Source organism: Bidens hawaiensis, unplaced genomic scaffold (assembly GCF_021521415.1).
Source record: "Bidens hawaiensis isolate Kalapana, Puna unplaced genomic scaffold, B.hawaiensis_p1.1 tig00028026_1, whole genome shotgun sequence".
NCBI classification, from domain to species: Eukaryota; Viridiplantae; Streptophyta; class Magnoliopsida; order Asterales; family Asteraceae; genus Bidens; species Bidens hawaiensis.
In genome coordinates, this window is record NW_027494551.1 from 28,291 (window position 1) to 42,194 (window position 13,904).

Below are 13,904 nucleotides of genomic sequence, written 5' to 3' on the forward strand. Positions count from 1 at the left end.
GCTACCTTTTGGTGGCCGGGTATGAAAAAGGACGTAGCGTTGTTTGTATCTAAATGTCTTACTTGCTCGAAAGTCAAAGCCGAACATCAAAGACCTTTTGGTCTACTCGAGCAACCACCGATTCCCGTTTGGAAATGGGAAGACATTGCTATGGACTTTATCACCAAATTACCCAAAACCCAAAAAGGCAACGATAGCATTTGGGTGATCATCGATCGATTAACCAAATCTGCTCATTTCATTCCGATCCACGAGAAGTATTCTGTCGAGCAGCTTGCTCAGATCTATGTTCGGGAAATCGTGTGCCGACACGATTTGCCATTGTCTATCATCTCCGACCGCGATGCCCGTTTTACCTCTCATTTTTGGCGTTCACTTCTAGAAGCTTTGGGAACACGTCTCGATCTTAGCACCGCTTATCATCCTCAAACGGACGGTCAATCCGAACGTACAATCCAAACACTCGAGGATATGCTACGAGCATGTGTTCTTGATTTCGGTGGGAATTGGGATTCTCATCTTCCATTCATCGAATTCTCCTACAACAATAGCTACCACTCTAGCATTGATGTGGCTCATTTTCAAGCTCTTTACGGTCGTAAATGTCGTTCCCCGATTTGTTGGAACGAAATCGGTGAAGCTCAAATCACGGGACCCGAAATGGTCCAAGAAGCCACCGACGTCATTGATCAAATCCGTAAAAATCTCCTAACCGCTAGAAATCGTCAAAAGAGTTACGCTGACAAACGGCGAAAACCGATCGAATTTAATGTTGACGATCTTGTCCTTCTAAAAGTATCTCATTGGAAGGGGGTAGTCCATTTTGGAAAGAAGGGTAAACTAGCTCCTCGTTTCGTTGGTCCTTTTAAAATTCTTGAGCGTGTTGGGAAAGTAGCGTATCGACTTGAACTACCGCAAGAACTTGCCGGTGTTCATCCGACATTTCATGTTTCGAATCTCAAAAAGTGCCTAGCCGAGGGTAATCTTCATATACCCCTCGATAAAGTTCATGTTGATGAGTCTATGATTATGGTTGAACGACCCGTTGAGATTACGGATCGCAACGAGAAGAAAACCAAGCGTAGTCGTATTCGGTTAGTAAAAGTTCGTTGGGAATCACGGCGCGGCGCGGAGTTTACTTGGGAACGAGAAGACACAATGAAAGAGAAGTATCCACATTTGTTTGCATCGTCGTCTTCATCTTAATTTCGGGACGAAATTTCCTAAAGTAGGGAATACTGTGACATTCGTCAATTTCGGGTCACTTTTGTTATGTAAACCCGACCCGTTTGTAACCCGAACATTTCAAATATATAAAATATTGGATCTTGTCATTTAAAATATATAAAATATATTTTTTTTATATTATGCATTGTTTGACCATTTAAACATACCCATTTTTATGCAAACCATAAAAGAATCTTTATACCCAACCCTTCACTCCTTCCCTATATATGCACACCCATCTTCTTCATTTTACTCTTGCTACATCTCCAAAAACTCTCTCAAACTCCATAGATTCAAGGTTGTTATTTCTTATGTATTCTTGAAGTTTTGACTTCTCAAGTCAAACTAACTATAGTCTTTCATTCTAACTTGTTCATCTAACATTACTAACTCTTGAATATGGTGGTACAACATATATATAATACACACCCCTTGTTTCCTTTATTTGTTACTTCACCGACTTTGGTTGGTTAAGTTTCGAATGTCATAAGGCAAGGCTTCATGGAGGACTTCGTGTTCTTGATATATATTTACACACACATAACTTATTATACATATCACTTATGACTAACTTCTAACCCTTTATTTTGTTCATCTTATTTACAAGTTCCAGGGTGTGGGTTTGTATAAGACTAACCTCGGTTTAACCGAAACTAGTCCAAACCGGAAACCGAACTTTTGTTTACTAGTTTTGTTAAAATAGTTGTTAAACATGTTTATTGCTAGATTTGAGTTTCAAAAATCATTTTTACAAGTTCTTTGATATTAAGCATATGGAATCCATCTATGAACTCGTTGGGAGATGGAAACCGAACTAAACCGAAACTTTTGCTTAAAAGACTTGTAGTTAACTTTTTTGTTGTAAAATTTAAGTTTTCTTCATTTATAAACCAATATATAAGTTCTATGATATTTGGGCATGTAGAAACCATCTATGAACTATTTGTGAGATGGAGACCGAACTATACCGACTTTTACTCGCTTAAGACACAAAAGTGTGTTTTTAGTTATCAAGACTTGTATATTTCTTTAAAAAAATAGTTTACAAACTGATTTTAATTATTTTCTTAAGTACTTGGAATAGCTGGATCCAACTTGATCTCATAACATAGCTTGGACCGACAAAACCGAACACTCGCTTAACGTGCGTTGTTAGTTCTAAACAATAGATCTACATACTTGGTTAAGTGTTAGTATGTTTTAATGAGTTATCTCATAACAATTAATATTTTGGAAAGTTGACTTTGAGTTTGACCATTTGTCAAGACCCGAACCGACAACCCGAACACTCGTTAAAAACCCGTTTTAGTATCTTTAGCCTAATGGAACTTGCATTTTAGCATTTTCCCCACCTTATTACTTAACATTGGTTAAGTAAATATTAAGGTTAGATACTTTAACCCGGTTTTGAGCAAACTTACATTTTTTAAAAGGGTTATTATTATAAATTCTTAAATAATTACATTTTAAACCTTGAACTTTAATTGATTAGTTTTTGCAACAATTATTTTATTTAAAGATCTTCAAGACAACCTTTCTAAATCCAAGACTTTCTTTTATTTAGGCTTCATACGTTAAACTCGTCGTTCCGGCAAATCTCCAAATAATCAATCTTTCAAGTTTATTACTTGAATTTGAGTAACTTCATACCCCGTTTTCTATCTTTTATTTTGGGGGTGACATTTCAACTTATCTAAACTAAATTTTTTATACTTGGGTCTTAAACCACAAACGTTGTTGTATACATTACTTGAATAATTGCTCGATTTGGTGTTCTATGCTTATTTGACTATGTGTTTATCGCTTTTGGATGGTGGAACTATAAATCCTAGACCATTTGGCAACCCCTCATGGCAAGGTGTCGTTAACTTAATGCAATTAACGATAACTATAAAATCCTAAACTATTTGGCAACCCCTTATAGTTGGGTGTCGCTAACTTGTTAGCGATAACTATTTATCCAAGTTTATAGCTATTATTTATGGTTTTGTATACTAGTTTTGTGGCTTTTCATACTATATATCTATTGTTCAAACTTATGAATTGCTCACCAACCTTTGTGTTGATAAACTTTATTTTATGAAATGTTACAGGTTTGCATCTAGGTTGATTATGGAGTTCGGTGAAGAAAACGTCACAAATACCGTTAGGATATTAGCAAAACTGAACAATATTTGATTTGCTATATTTTGTTATATTTTGTTGTATTTGAGTTATGAATATTTGGTTATGTGACATTTTCGATGATGTGAAATGAAATGAGTTTGTTAAATATTGTCGCTTTAAATAGTGTCATGCGCTTATGAGCAATCGTTGCACCCCGGCATGTTCCGCCGCCTTTGGTCGGGGTGTGACAATGTTGGTGTCTGTCTATCCTACATGACCTGGATTAAAATGGCTATGAATGACAGATTTAACGTTTTTTTTATCAAAAGTAAGAGGTTTGGTCTATGCTTTATTACAGATAGTCATTCTTTTGGAGAAATGGTTGAAAATGCATGCGGGTACACTGCAACAGACTCTTTCTCATCACTGACTTGGTGGGGATTCATTCTTTTACTCATTGCCTGCCACACTCATTTAGTAGACAGCGAGCAACAAGTACCTACTCCTATCAATATGAAAAGAAGCTGAATCTAACTCGAATTTTAAAGAGCTTGCAAAAATAAGGGATTCAATGTCAAAAATTCAATTATTTCGTAGATTTGGTTCAAATTTTTTATGCGGTGAAAAGACCTTCAAATATGAAGTTTTACGCTTTGATGCATGTCCCGTCCACCTCGTGTAAATGCAATCAATGTGGATTCTGAAAAAGAAAAAATTGTATGCCTGGCAAACATAAAACATGACACATAACGTGTTAAAAGGTAAGTGTAACTTTTCGGAAGTGATGATAAGACTCGAAAGGTAAGTATAAACTGCGTTTACATTTAATTTATCAAAATTTAGCACTTATCATGACTCTCCAAGACATATCATATACATCAACTTGATGTGAAAAAAAATGTTTAATTGCAAATAGAACTCAATGAAGTTATGTACAATTGTACATGCATCAGCCTACCATTTAAAAAGACCTCATGCGTCTATACTATATTTGTTTGCTACAAAAGTATTTTTTTTATGAACTTAAGCAAGCTTTCTTTTCTGGTTCACTCATAGTAAACCTTAACATTACCATTTTATCTATCATAAAAATAATTATATGGCTTACACTCTTTTTATGTGGATAGCATAGAGCCATGGAATTTGAGTGTTTCACAAATCTATCATGACACTTTTCAGCTTGGAATTTGCTTAATGTATTTGGGACCATTGAACTATTTCTTCGCGTGTAAAACCATGATTTTTGTTAAAAAGAAAACTTTTTATAATATTTTCACAAATTGTCACAGATTTTTTAAAATATAGTATGCGGTGAAGGAATTTGCTTAGAAATTTTAGTGTTAATTTGATACATAACTAATTTCATAAAAAGGACTAATCTAAATTCTCTTCTTGTTCTTTTATTTTGGAACCATTACACAATATCATGTCAATATATAACTCATAGATTTTAAAGACACACACAATTTTCATTTAAACTATTTGGACACCATATTTTCACTTATGTACTTTGTCTATATTAATATTGTTTCTCATTTATATATCACCTCTTTTATGTAATCTCTTGACTTATCTCACTTTGAACCATTTATCACATGTATGCACTATGAGTCAATACATATATAATCACAACTCACATTGACAATCAAAGACTTATAATTTACAGTTCATATGAAGAGTCAAATAGTTTATATATACTTTCAAACTCAATGATGTGTAAACTCGCTTTTCCTTTTTCAATCTTCAATTTGCAAGCCTCTTTCCTCCTTTTGTCGATTTCATAAAAGCCGGTTACCAGTAGAGTGTTTCTTTGAGTGTGAAGCACATTTTCACATCTTTAGTTACTACACATACTAATTAGTATTTTCTTATACATTGAGCATCATTTATTTTTGAATGATTTTATTTCGACCCGTTTACTATTTCTTTTTTTATCATTTCCACTCGCACTACCAACACTTTCAACGAACTCATATAGATGTAAGCGATTTGATAAAGCTAACTTCGAACAATAAACTTGCTAATTCATCATTTGTTAGCGTATGCGACTTAAAAATAACAATTCCACTAAAAATCATCATTTTGACATCTTAACCTCATATTTTAATATCAATAGAACCGAATTTAACCATCTCAACATTTGGTTCAGTAATTATATCATATAGAAGGTGTACTTGATTGAGACAAATGAATATTATTATCACATCTCATATCTATTTCAAATATAATGCTAAGCTAACCCGAAAGAATATTCTCAATATGTTAAAAAAATAAATATTTAATTTCCCTGATCTTCATCTTATTTAATCCTCATGGGCCCAAATATGTTGTCACCTTCAGCCCTATAAAATGGGCCCAAAAATATGCATGATCTCAAAATTCTCATGATTGTAGGAGGAATTACCAAAGATGATGGAGACATATAGCAGGCCATGCATATAGACATGTTCATTATAATATGCATATCTATATAAAGATATGTGTGTGTATTATATGTATGTATGCATATGTTGAAGCCTTTCAGAAAAAATGTATATGTTAGGAATTTCTTCCTGTCTTTCTGCCAAGAGCCAAAGAACTTCAATAGAAAACTTTCATGAAGATGTTGACTTTGACATCATAAAGTCATTTTCTGATATTGAGTAAAAGAAGTCATTAGCAAGATGATCACACATAGAACATTTAAACACATAAAAGTCAATGAGACATTCACTTGTTTCAAAATATGGCATGTGCATATCGTGCATCTAGTGAAAAAAAACGATTGTATAACAGTCAGAATGCAAACTCGATTTTATAAAAAGTATTCTAATTTACATGATTCGAGCCGATGCACATTCAACATAAGCTACACATACATATAATACCATAGTCCATGACTCCATGGTTGCTTAAATGTTTTTCAACTAGTGACATACACCATTATGTTATAAATATAGAAAGTGTACGCGGGTCAACCCAACCCTATTGACCATCCTAAAAATTTGGTTTGTTATCTAACCCGTCCATTTTGTCACCTTTATTTTCTCATGTTGGTGTTTTTAAATAAAAAGATCCCTTTTTGTTCTCTTTTTTATTAACTAGATAACAAACATGCAAGTACAAACTCTAGCCAAGTATACTTATATAGTTTTATGCTACTTTGCATATCAAACAACACATTTTTTTCTTGAAAGATGCTAATGACTTCATCAACTCACTTTCTTTATCTTACTCTCTTCATCACATCTTTCACACAAGTTCTTCCCCTTAATGAGGTCATAAAATCATCACTTATGTACCCATTAACATGTTCCGATTACACACATACATGTGACTCATATCTATACCACATATCCAAAGGCCAAAAGCTCGAAGAAATCGCCTCGTTCTACTCAGTCAACACTTCAAGTATCACACCAATTATGCACAACTCTAATATTGATTATCTAGTTTCCGTTCGATGTGGTTGTGAGAAAGCTAATAATAATAGTGACGCGTATTATATGTATGATTCGGTTTATAAACGGAAGCCAGGAGAGAGTGTTGGATACATATTAAATGAGTATTATAGTGGGCAAGTGTGGTATGCTAGTGAACAAGATGATGAACAAGTTAATGTGCATATTGTTTGTGGTTGTTTGGATGATGAATCGAAAAAAGTTGTTACGTATACTATTCAAGCCGAAGATACTTTAATCGGAATCTCTAAGCTTCTTTCTGCTAAAGAGAATGAAGTTGAGAATATGAACAAGGCTTTGACTAAAGATCCTAATTATATGGATGTCGGGTGGGTACTATTTGTCCCTCAAGCGGATAACAAGATTCGAGCATCAAAGAAATGTGAGTATCCGTTTTTACCTAGCATGGGCTATGTTTTATCTTTAACGGGTCAAACGGGTCACATAAAGAAAAAGTAAAGCTAATAAGGAAATGGTTCGAATGAAGCATATTGCGTCCAAAGTGTATGTCTAAGGGTGACATTATAATAGTTAAATACACCGCCACATTAGTGTACACTAGCCCAGCTGTCACATCTTACGGGCCGGACCATATGGGCCATATGACAGGGTCAAAGAAGGTCATACATATGGTCTGGTCTGTCAGTGGTCACATCAGTCATTTATGTGTCAGTCAAAAAATCATACATTTGGCCCTAATATGTCTCATATGACCATTTTTTGTCATGTCATATGGACCATACAGCCCGTTTAACGGTGTTACTGGTGTTCGTTTATTGTCCCCTATCTAATGCATGCTATTTTAGTTGGAAAAAACTGATTATTATTATAACAATATAGTTTTTGTAATCATCACACTAACTATTATTTACAAAATGTTATAAAGAAAAGCTGGAAAAAAGTGTTTCAGGTCAACCCGGCTCGTTTCTTTCGACGCATGACCTACCCATTTTGTTAACTATTTTGTATATCAACTTAAATTTTATGATTGTGTATAACAGCAAATATGAAGACTTGGAAGATAATCCTCTTTGTAGTCTTGGCTTTGGTTTTGGTCACGACGGTTTTCATGATCTTGTTACTTCATAGAAAAAGTCGTGCTCGCAAATCAAAAACCATCAGAAAGACAACAAATGTTGGGAAGACGACACTCGAAAATCATTTTTTTAATGTTGACATGGAAGGTTAGTTTAATGTTTAATGTTAGTATCTTCCAAAAAGTCAGTACTAAAAATATCTAATTATATATTTCAATGATTCAGAGGCAGCATCAAACATTGAGTCGGAAAAACCAGTTATAATCAGTTTGGAGGAGATTGAGCAGGCTACAAATGATTTTGATGAAGCTAGAAAAATAGGAGAAGGTGGATATGGTAGTGTGTACTTTGGCATAATAAGAGAAAGGGTATGAGTTATAATAATATGTCTAATAAATAATAATATATAACTTTTTTTTATACATTAATTTTAACATTATTGTTGAATTATATGTTTGACAGGAAGCTGCAATAAAGAAAATGAGATCTAACAAGTCAAAGGAGTTCTTTGCAGAACTTAAGGTTCTTTGTAGGATACACCATAATAATGTGGTAAGAACTTTATAGCAATATAATTTTTGACTTGAACCCAGTTGACACGTTACCCGACCGGTCTATATCGTCAGGCTTAGTTTTGTCAACTATAAAAAATACATGATTAGTTTATGCCCTTTGCTTTGTAGGTGCAACTTCTAGGATATGCAAGTGGTGACAACCATCTTTATTTGGTATATGAATATGTCCCAAACGGAACGCTTAGTGACCATCTTCAAGACCCGTTGCTAAAAGGTAAAATCCATCTAACCCGATAACTAGCTAAATGGGTAGATTTTGGTTATACTTTGTCCTAACTCGTTTTATTTCAAACTACTTTAATCATGTTTAAAATCTTTAACTGTTTACAATATTAAAGAAAAAAAAAGAAGATGAAAAAGTGTTTGCGTGTCAGCCAACCGGTATTAAAATTTACCTATTCTAACCCGAACTCAGTTTGACATGTTAGTTAACCTGCCCATTTTGGTTATCAGGCCACCAACCGCTTACATGGATAGCAAGAGCAAATATCGCACTTGACGCTGCTCGGGGAATCGAATACATTCATGATCATACAAAGGATCGTTATGTTCATCGAGATATTAAGACAAGTAATATACTTCTTGACTTGGGACTCAAAGCAAAGGTATGTGTAAGATAATATTAACATTAGTTAAAACATATATATTTTTTTCTTATTAGAAGAAGATGAACTTTTAGCAGTCATGTAGGTTGCAGATTTTGGACTTGCTAAATTCATCGAACGCGCAAATGAAGACGAGTTAATAGCCACACGAGTTGTGGGTACACCTGGCTATCTAGCTCCTGAGTATGTTTGCGATCTTTGCTTTGTGTCTAATGAATATTAGTGGTGTTTGGATGTGTGTTTTGGAATGACTTTTATCTTCAATTTTGTTTATGCAAGGTCAATAAGTGAAATGCAAACCACATCAAAAACCGATGTTTTTGCATTCGGGGTGGTTCTAGCAGAGCTGATAACCGGTCAACACGCACTTGCACGCGATAAGCAAGAACCAAACAAGCTCAAGACACTAGTTTCAGTGGTAAGTCCAAGCAAGATTCAAAAGATCAAGATTTCACCGGTTCCAGTTAACCATTTTTTTTATTTTTTTTTTGTTTCATATCGTTCAGATTCGTGTAATATTCAAAGATCAAGATTCAGCAGCTGCATTGGAAGCTCAAATTGACAACAATCTAAAAGGAAGCTACCCTATAGAAGAAGTTTGTAAGGTAAGTAAATATTAATATTAATATTGAAATCCATCTAACAACCAAAAATGCAAGGTTTCTCACCCCAAAAGTAGTCATTTTTATGTTGTATCTGATACATAAATTTACACGCGTTTCAGATGGCTGAAACAGCTTTCAAGTGCATGAGTGAAGATCCGGCTAATAGACCCAAAATGCGCAACGTGGTCACAATATTGGGTCAAATTGTGATGGCCTCTATAGAATGGGAAGCATCACTTGGTGGGTCAAGTCAAGTGTTTAGTGGGTTGTGTGATGGAAGATGAAACAGCTGCACAAAGCATTATTATTTATTATCAAGAAACTCATAAATCATATTATGCTTGATTTGATTGAACCGAATAGATAGTTTCAGTTAGCAGATATGACTTAACAAGAATTCTTATAGCAAGCAATAAGTCATTGTATAAATAGCGACCGTTAATAACATGGTATCGTTAAATAAAACAAAAATCAATATCGAAATCAAATATTAGCTCACACTGTCTTTTGCACACATCTAATGAACTTGATCACTTGAGATTGTATTTATCCTCATAAAGATTCTTAATTACAAGCAAACATGAGAGTTTGCCACCGATAGCAAAACGCGCATAACAAGAAGCAAAAGTTAGATTGCAACGACAAAATAGCAACATTCATCTTCATTTCGTTACCTGCCACAACCACAACAGTAGACACATAAATTGATAGTTCAAATCTCGTTATATTTATTAATAGTTGTACCTTAAACCGTGGCAATCGACGAAAAGATGAAGCAGATGCAGGAGACTGAATGAACGATTGTACCCCTTGAACATGTCTAGCTTTCCTGCTAACTCTATCCGCTTGTCTAAGGTTATTCTTCTTTGCAGAGGACGCGCTTCCACTGTCAGTGGAGACTGAAGATATCGGTGCTGACATGGATATTATAGTTTCTTGAGGATGCGAAGCAGTTTCATGTAAATTTCCTGCAAAACAGAGTAAGAAATTATACTACTTAAAAGAAAATGGGCCAAACAGGTCAAAACTCAAAAGTCAACCAAAGTGTAATCTTAACACATATAACCTCCTAAATCAGTTTTTCAAACAAAAATATACATACCAACTTTTTTATTTTCAAAAATAGAAAAAAAATGTATCGGGTCAACCCAACCGACCCGTTTTGGTAAATGGAAATAGTGCAAGAGAGAACAAGACAATACCGTCAGCTGCCATCTCTTGAAATTTTGTTCTCATAATTCTAACAAAATTATACAAGCCGTTAGTAATATTAAGCTCCTCGATTAATTTGTTGACCTCGGTCACATGTGGATAGCATTCAAGCACTGAAAACAGAAGCAAGAAATTAGAATCTTGTTAATAATATAAACCGTAATCAAAGCTAAAAAATAAGCAAGTGGTATTACTTACAACAATAACTATCATTCTCGAGGCGAATGGTGAAAAAATACTCCTCATCTGGTTTCTTCATATTTATATTTGTGAATATAAATTTTATTCCTGAAAGAATAATATCAGAAGTAAGATTTTTCATTTTTCGCGATAATATTTCTGTTAAAAAACAAAGTTATTTACCACGTCCCCTTTCAATTCTGAAGCCGAGCACCTTATTGTACCATGAAATTGCCTCCTCTATTTCTTCTCTACGTCCTGCATCTTGCTCGTGTTTTTCCTCACATTCTTTCAGAGCTTTTAACAAAAACAAAAACGAAAAAAATATTTAGTTGATTTCTGGACACTTATGCAGTAAATGAACAATATAAAGGGAAACATAGAATACCTTCAGATTGGTGTGATATGATTTCTGCATATTGCTCTTTTCGGGTCCTCTGGTCGACCACAATTTTTTTAAGTTCTTCAACTCTAGCTTTTGCATCAGAAATGGAATCTGCAATAGCCATCTTTTGTGACTCTTTTCGAGTCTTTGCTGCGCATCCATTGGCAAAAGGAAACACATATAAGTTGATGTAAACTTGTTACTTTTCATGTTGACATGGATAACAATCATAACATAATAAGAAGTATAATAAAGTCATAAAGATTACCAGCAATAGCTTTCACCAAGTCATCCTCAACCGCCCTCAGTTGAGCTTTAAGCGTCCCTATCTTTCCTGAAATAACCAAATTATATACCAACGTTATGGTTGTTCTTCACTCAAGTATATTCAATCCAGAAAAACGTGTAATTTTGCTTTAAAATTAGAAATCACTTTCCAAATGTTGCAGAGGTGCAAATTTAACTAAGATTATAAGTTGTTGTTTGATTTGTGATATTAGATACAAAGTTTGACCAATGTTGTAAAATTTGTAATTAGTCAGCAACTATAAATAATCATTGGCTTACCGTTTCAATTTCATGTAATCGGACCCTATAATCAGTAGTTCAAAGTCGGGCCAAATCAGTGAATTCAGTCAAAATTGGTAAACAATTAGTCAAAAAGTACTTAAAAATTATAATGAATTTGAAATTTTATATAAAAACTGTGTGTAATTTTGAAAAATTACATATAAAATTCCAATCCGATTAATCCCTATTCCTGGTTTTAAAAAGCGAAAAGCTCACAAAAGCGACGTGGGATATCCAATTTCCCTACGCGAGGCACAATTTCTTCATATAAACTGTTTTATTTATTTCATAGGTTTTTAGCATCCCCTACCAGGAATCAGTATATACAATGACTGATACATACAACCTATAAAGCATGTGGTACAACATTATGAATCACAAAAACGACCGATGTACAAAAAGCGTGCGCCTCTAATGCGCATTTTTCCGCGCGCCTTTGCCTAAGCTTCGGTGCGCTTAAAGTGCACTTTTTTAAAAACCAACCACCTATTAATCGCTAATCTGTACCCCACCGCCCCCCGCCCGACTAGAGCGTAACTAGTTCTATAACATTGAGTTTGACTACCAAAACCCTAGGTTTTAACTTTTAAGTTTTAACAAAGCGCATACACCAATTAAACCCCCCTAAAAAAAACCCAATTGGAGTTTAAATTTAGGGTTTGTAACACAAAACCCATACCTTCATTCAAGACTGTTTCTTGTGCGGTTGAATTGATTGGTTGAAGGGTTTTTTGTAGCGAAAGCTCTGCGTTTTTGAACTTGGTTTGCTGAATCTCGATTTCTTTACCGCAAATCATTCTAATTTCCGCCATTTTGTCTTTGATTTTACGATCTCCTGGTCTTATACCACTTTGCATCGATGAAGAGAGAGAGAGAGAGATGAAGTTTAAAATGGTGCGCTCTTAAAATTGGCTCTTTTATTTTGGTTTTTCAAATGGGGGGTTTGATTAATAGAGAGATGTAAACGGACCGAATTGAATCGGGACGAGATCTTGTTTGTGTTTGTCTGTTAAACTTTTGTTGGATAAATGGATGGTTCACGAATAATTTACCGAACGAAAATTCGTGTTTTGTGTCCATCCGTTAAGAAATTAAGTTTGTGTTCGTTCATTAATAATGTAAACAGATGTTAATGGACAAACGAACACTAACGGAGTTAATGGACAAACCTAAGTAGCATGGAAACGGGTACGAGACCAGGATACGGGGACGTTACAGGTACGGGAAACGGGAAAAATCAAAAATCCAAGATACGGGTACGGCAAGGGTACTGCAAAATATATATATATATATATATATATATATATATATATATATATATATATATATATATATATATATATATATACAAATATATTAGACATATTTCAAAATAGATATATATTGTTTAAGAATGGAATACGTTACTTTAAAACTTAGGGTGATAAATGAAATACACAAACCTAGAGAAACTAGATTGGAGAAAACACACTTTTATGTAAAAGTTTAAAAGTTTTAGGGACTAGATACAAATAAGTGAAAAACAAAGGGGTTAAATGTTAAAAAAAAAATAAACGTGTTTAAACCTTAAAACCTAAAGGCTGTTATTTTATTTCACAAGTTACAGCCGCATTCTTCGTCTCCTTCTTCTTCCTGTGAAATCCGGCAGTTACAGTTGCTTTACCGCTGGAATTCGCTATAGGTCGCAAGAAACGTTTCTGAAACCTTTATTAATCCGTACCTAAGCCCGAAAACGTATTACAAATGGTCCCCGGTTTTCAAAAGCGGTCGGGAAACATTTCTTCGGCGTATCTGTCCCCATGTCGTCCCCGGGACAGGGACTCGTCCATGCTTGCCGTTTCCGTGCATCATAGAGATAAAATGACACTAACGGGCGCTAATGGACAAAAATAGAAAAACGACTCTAATGAACAAACGAACATAAACAATTACATATTAATTTCAAAAGAATAATCACTACCG

At 34.4% G+C, this 13,904-nt stretch overlaps 2 protein-coding genes across 2 annotated transcripts; one reads left to right on the forward strand and one right to left on the reverse strand.

Moving 5' to 3' along the window:
- The first annotated feature begins 6,303 nt into the window (after positions 1-6,303).
- Positions 6,304-9,880, forward strand: LOC143576216 (lysM domain receptor-like kinase 3). The gene is made up of 10 exons (XM_077060359.1): positions 6,304-7,155; positions 7,775-7,957; positions 8,036-8,178; positions 8,273-8,362; positions 8,494-8,599; positions 8,839-8,990; positions 9,076-9,173; positions 9,270-9,408; positions 9,497-9,595; positions 9,715-9,880. The coding sequence occupies exons 1-10, from the start codon at positions 6,510-6,512 to the stop codon at positions 9,877-9,879; spliced, it is 1,821 nt and encodes a 606-aa protein (XP_076916474.1). The 5' UTR covers positions 6,304-6,509; the 3' UTR covers position 9,880.
- A 74-nt stretch (positions 9,881-9,954) lies between these two features.
- Positions 9,955-12,799, reverse strand: LOC143576215 (kinetochore protein SPC25 homolog). Its single transcript, XM_077060358.1, has 7 exons — positions 12,622-12,799; positions 11,641-11,706; positions 11,376-11,522; positions 11,171-11,284; positions 11,006-11,095; positions 10,798-10,920; positions 9,955-10,563 (listed from the first exon to the last, which is right to left on the reverse strand). Exons 1-7 carry the CDS (start codon positions 12,797-12,799, stop codon positions 10,160-10,162), a joined length of 1,122 nt encoding a protein of 373 aa, XP_076916473.1. The 3' UTR covers positions 9,955-10,159.
- Positions 12,800-13,904: the final 1,105 nt, after the last annotated feature.

Excerpts from the sequence above, each read along its gene's own strand:
- LOC143576215 (XM_077060358.1), bottom strand. The coding sequence starts at position 12,799 with ATGCAAAGTGGTATAAGACCAGGAGATCGTAAAATCAAAGACAAAATG. Across the intron at positions 11,707-12,621 it reads AGAAACAGTCTTGAATGAAG|GAAAGATAGGGACGCTTAAA; the intron begins GTATGGGTTTTG and ends TGGTTATTTCAG. Across the intron at positions 11,096-11,170 it reads CAGAATTGAAAGGGGACGTG|GAATAAAATTTATATTCACA; the intron begins GTAAATAACTTT and ends TTATTCTTTCAG.
- LOC143576216 (XM_077060359.1), top strand. The coding sequence starts at position 6,510 with ATGCTAATGACTTCATCAACTCACTTTCTTTATCTTACTCTCTTCATC. Across the intron at positions 8,600-8,838 it reads TCAAGACCCGTTGCTAAAAG|GCCACCAACCGCTTACATGG; the intron begins GTAAAATCCATC and ends TTTGGTTATCAG. Across the intron at positions 9,409-9,496 it reads TCAAGACACTAGTTTCAGTG|ATTCGTGTAATATTCAAAGA; the intron begins GTAAGTCCAAGC and ends CATATCGTTCAG.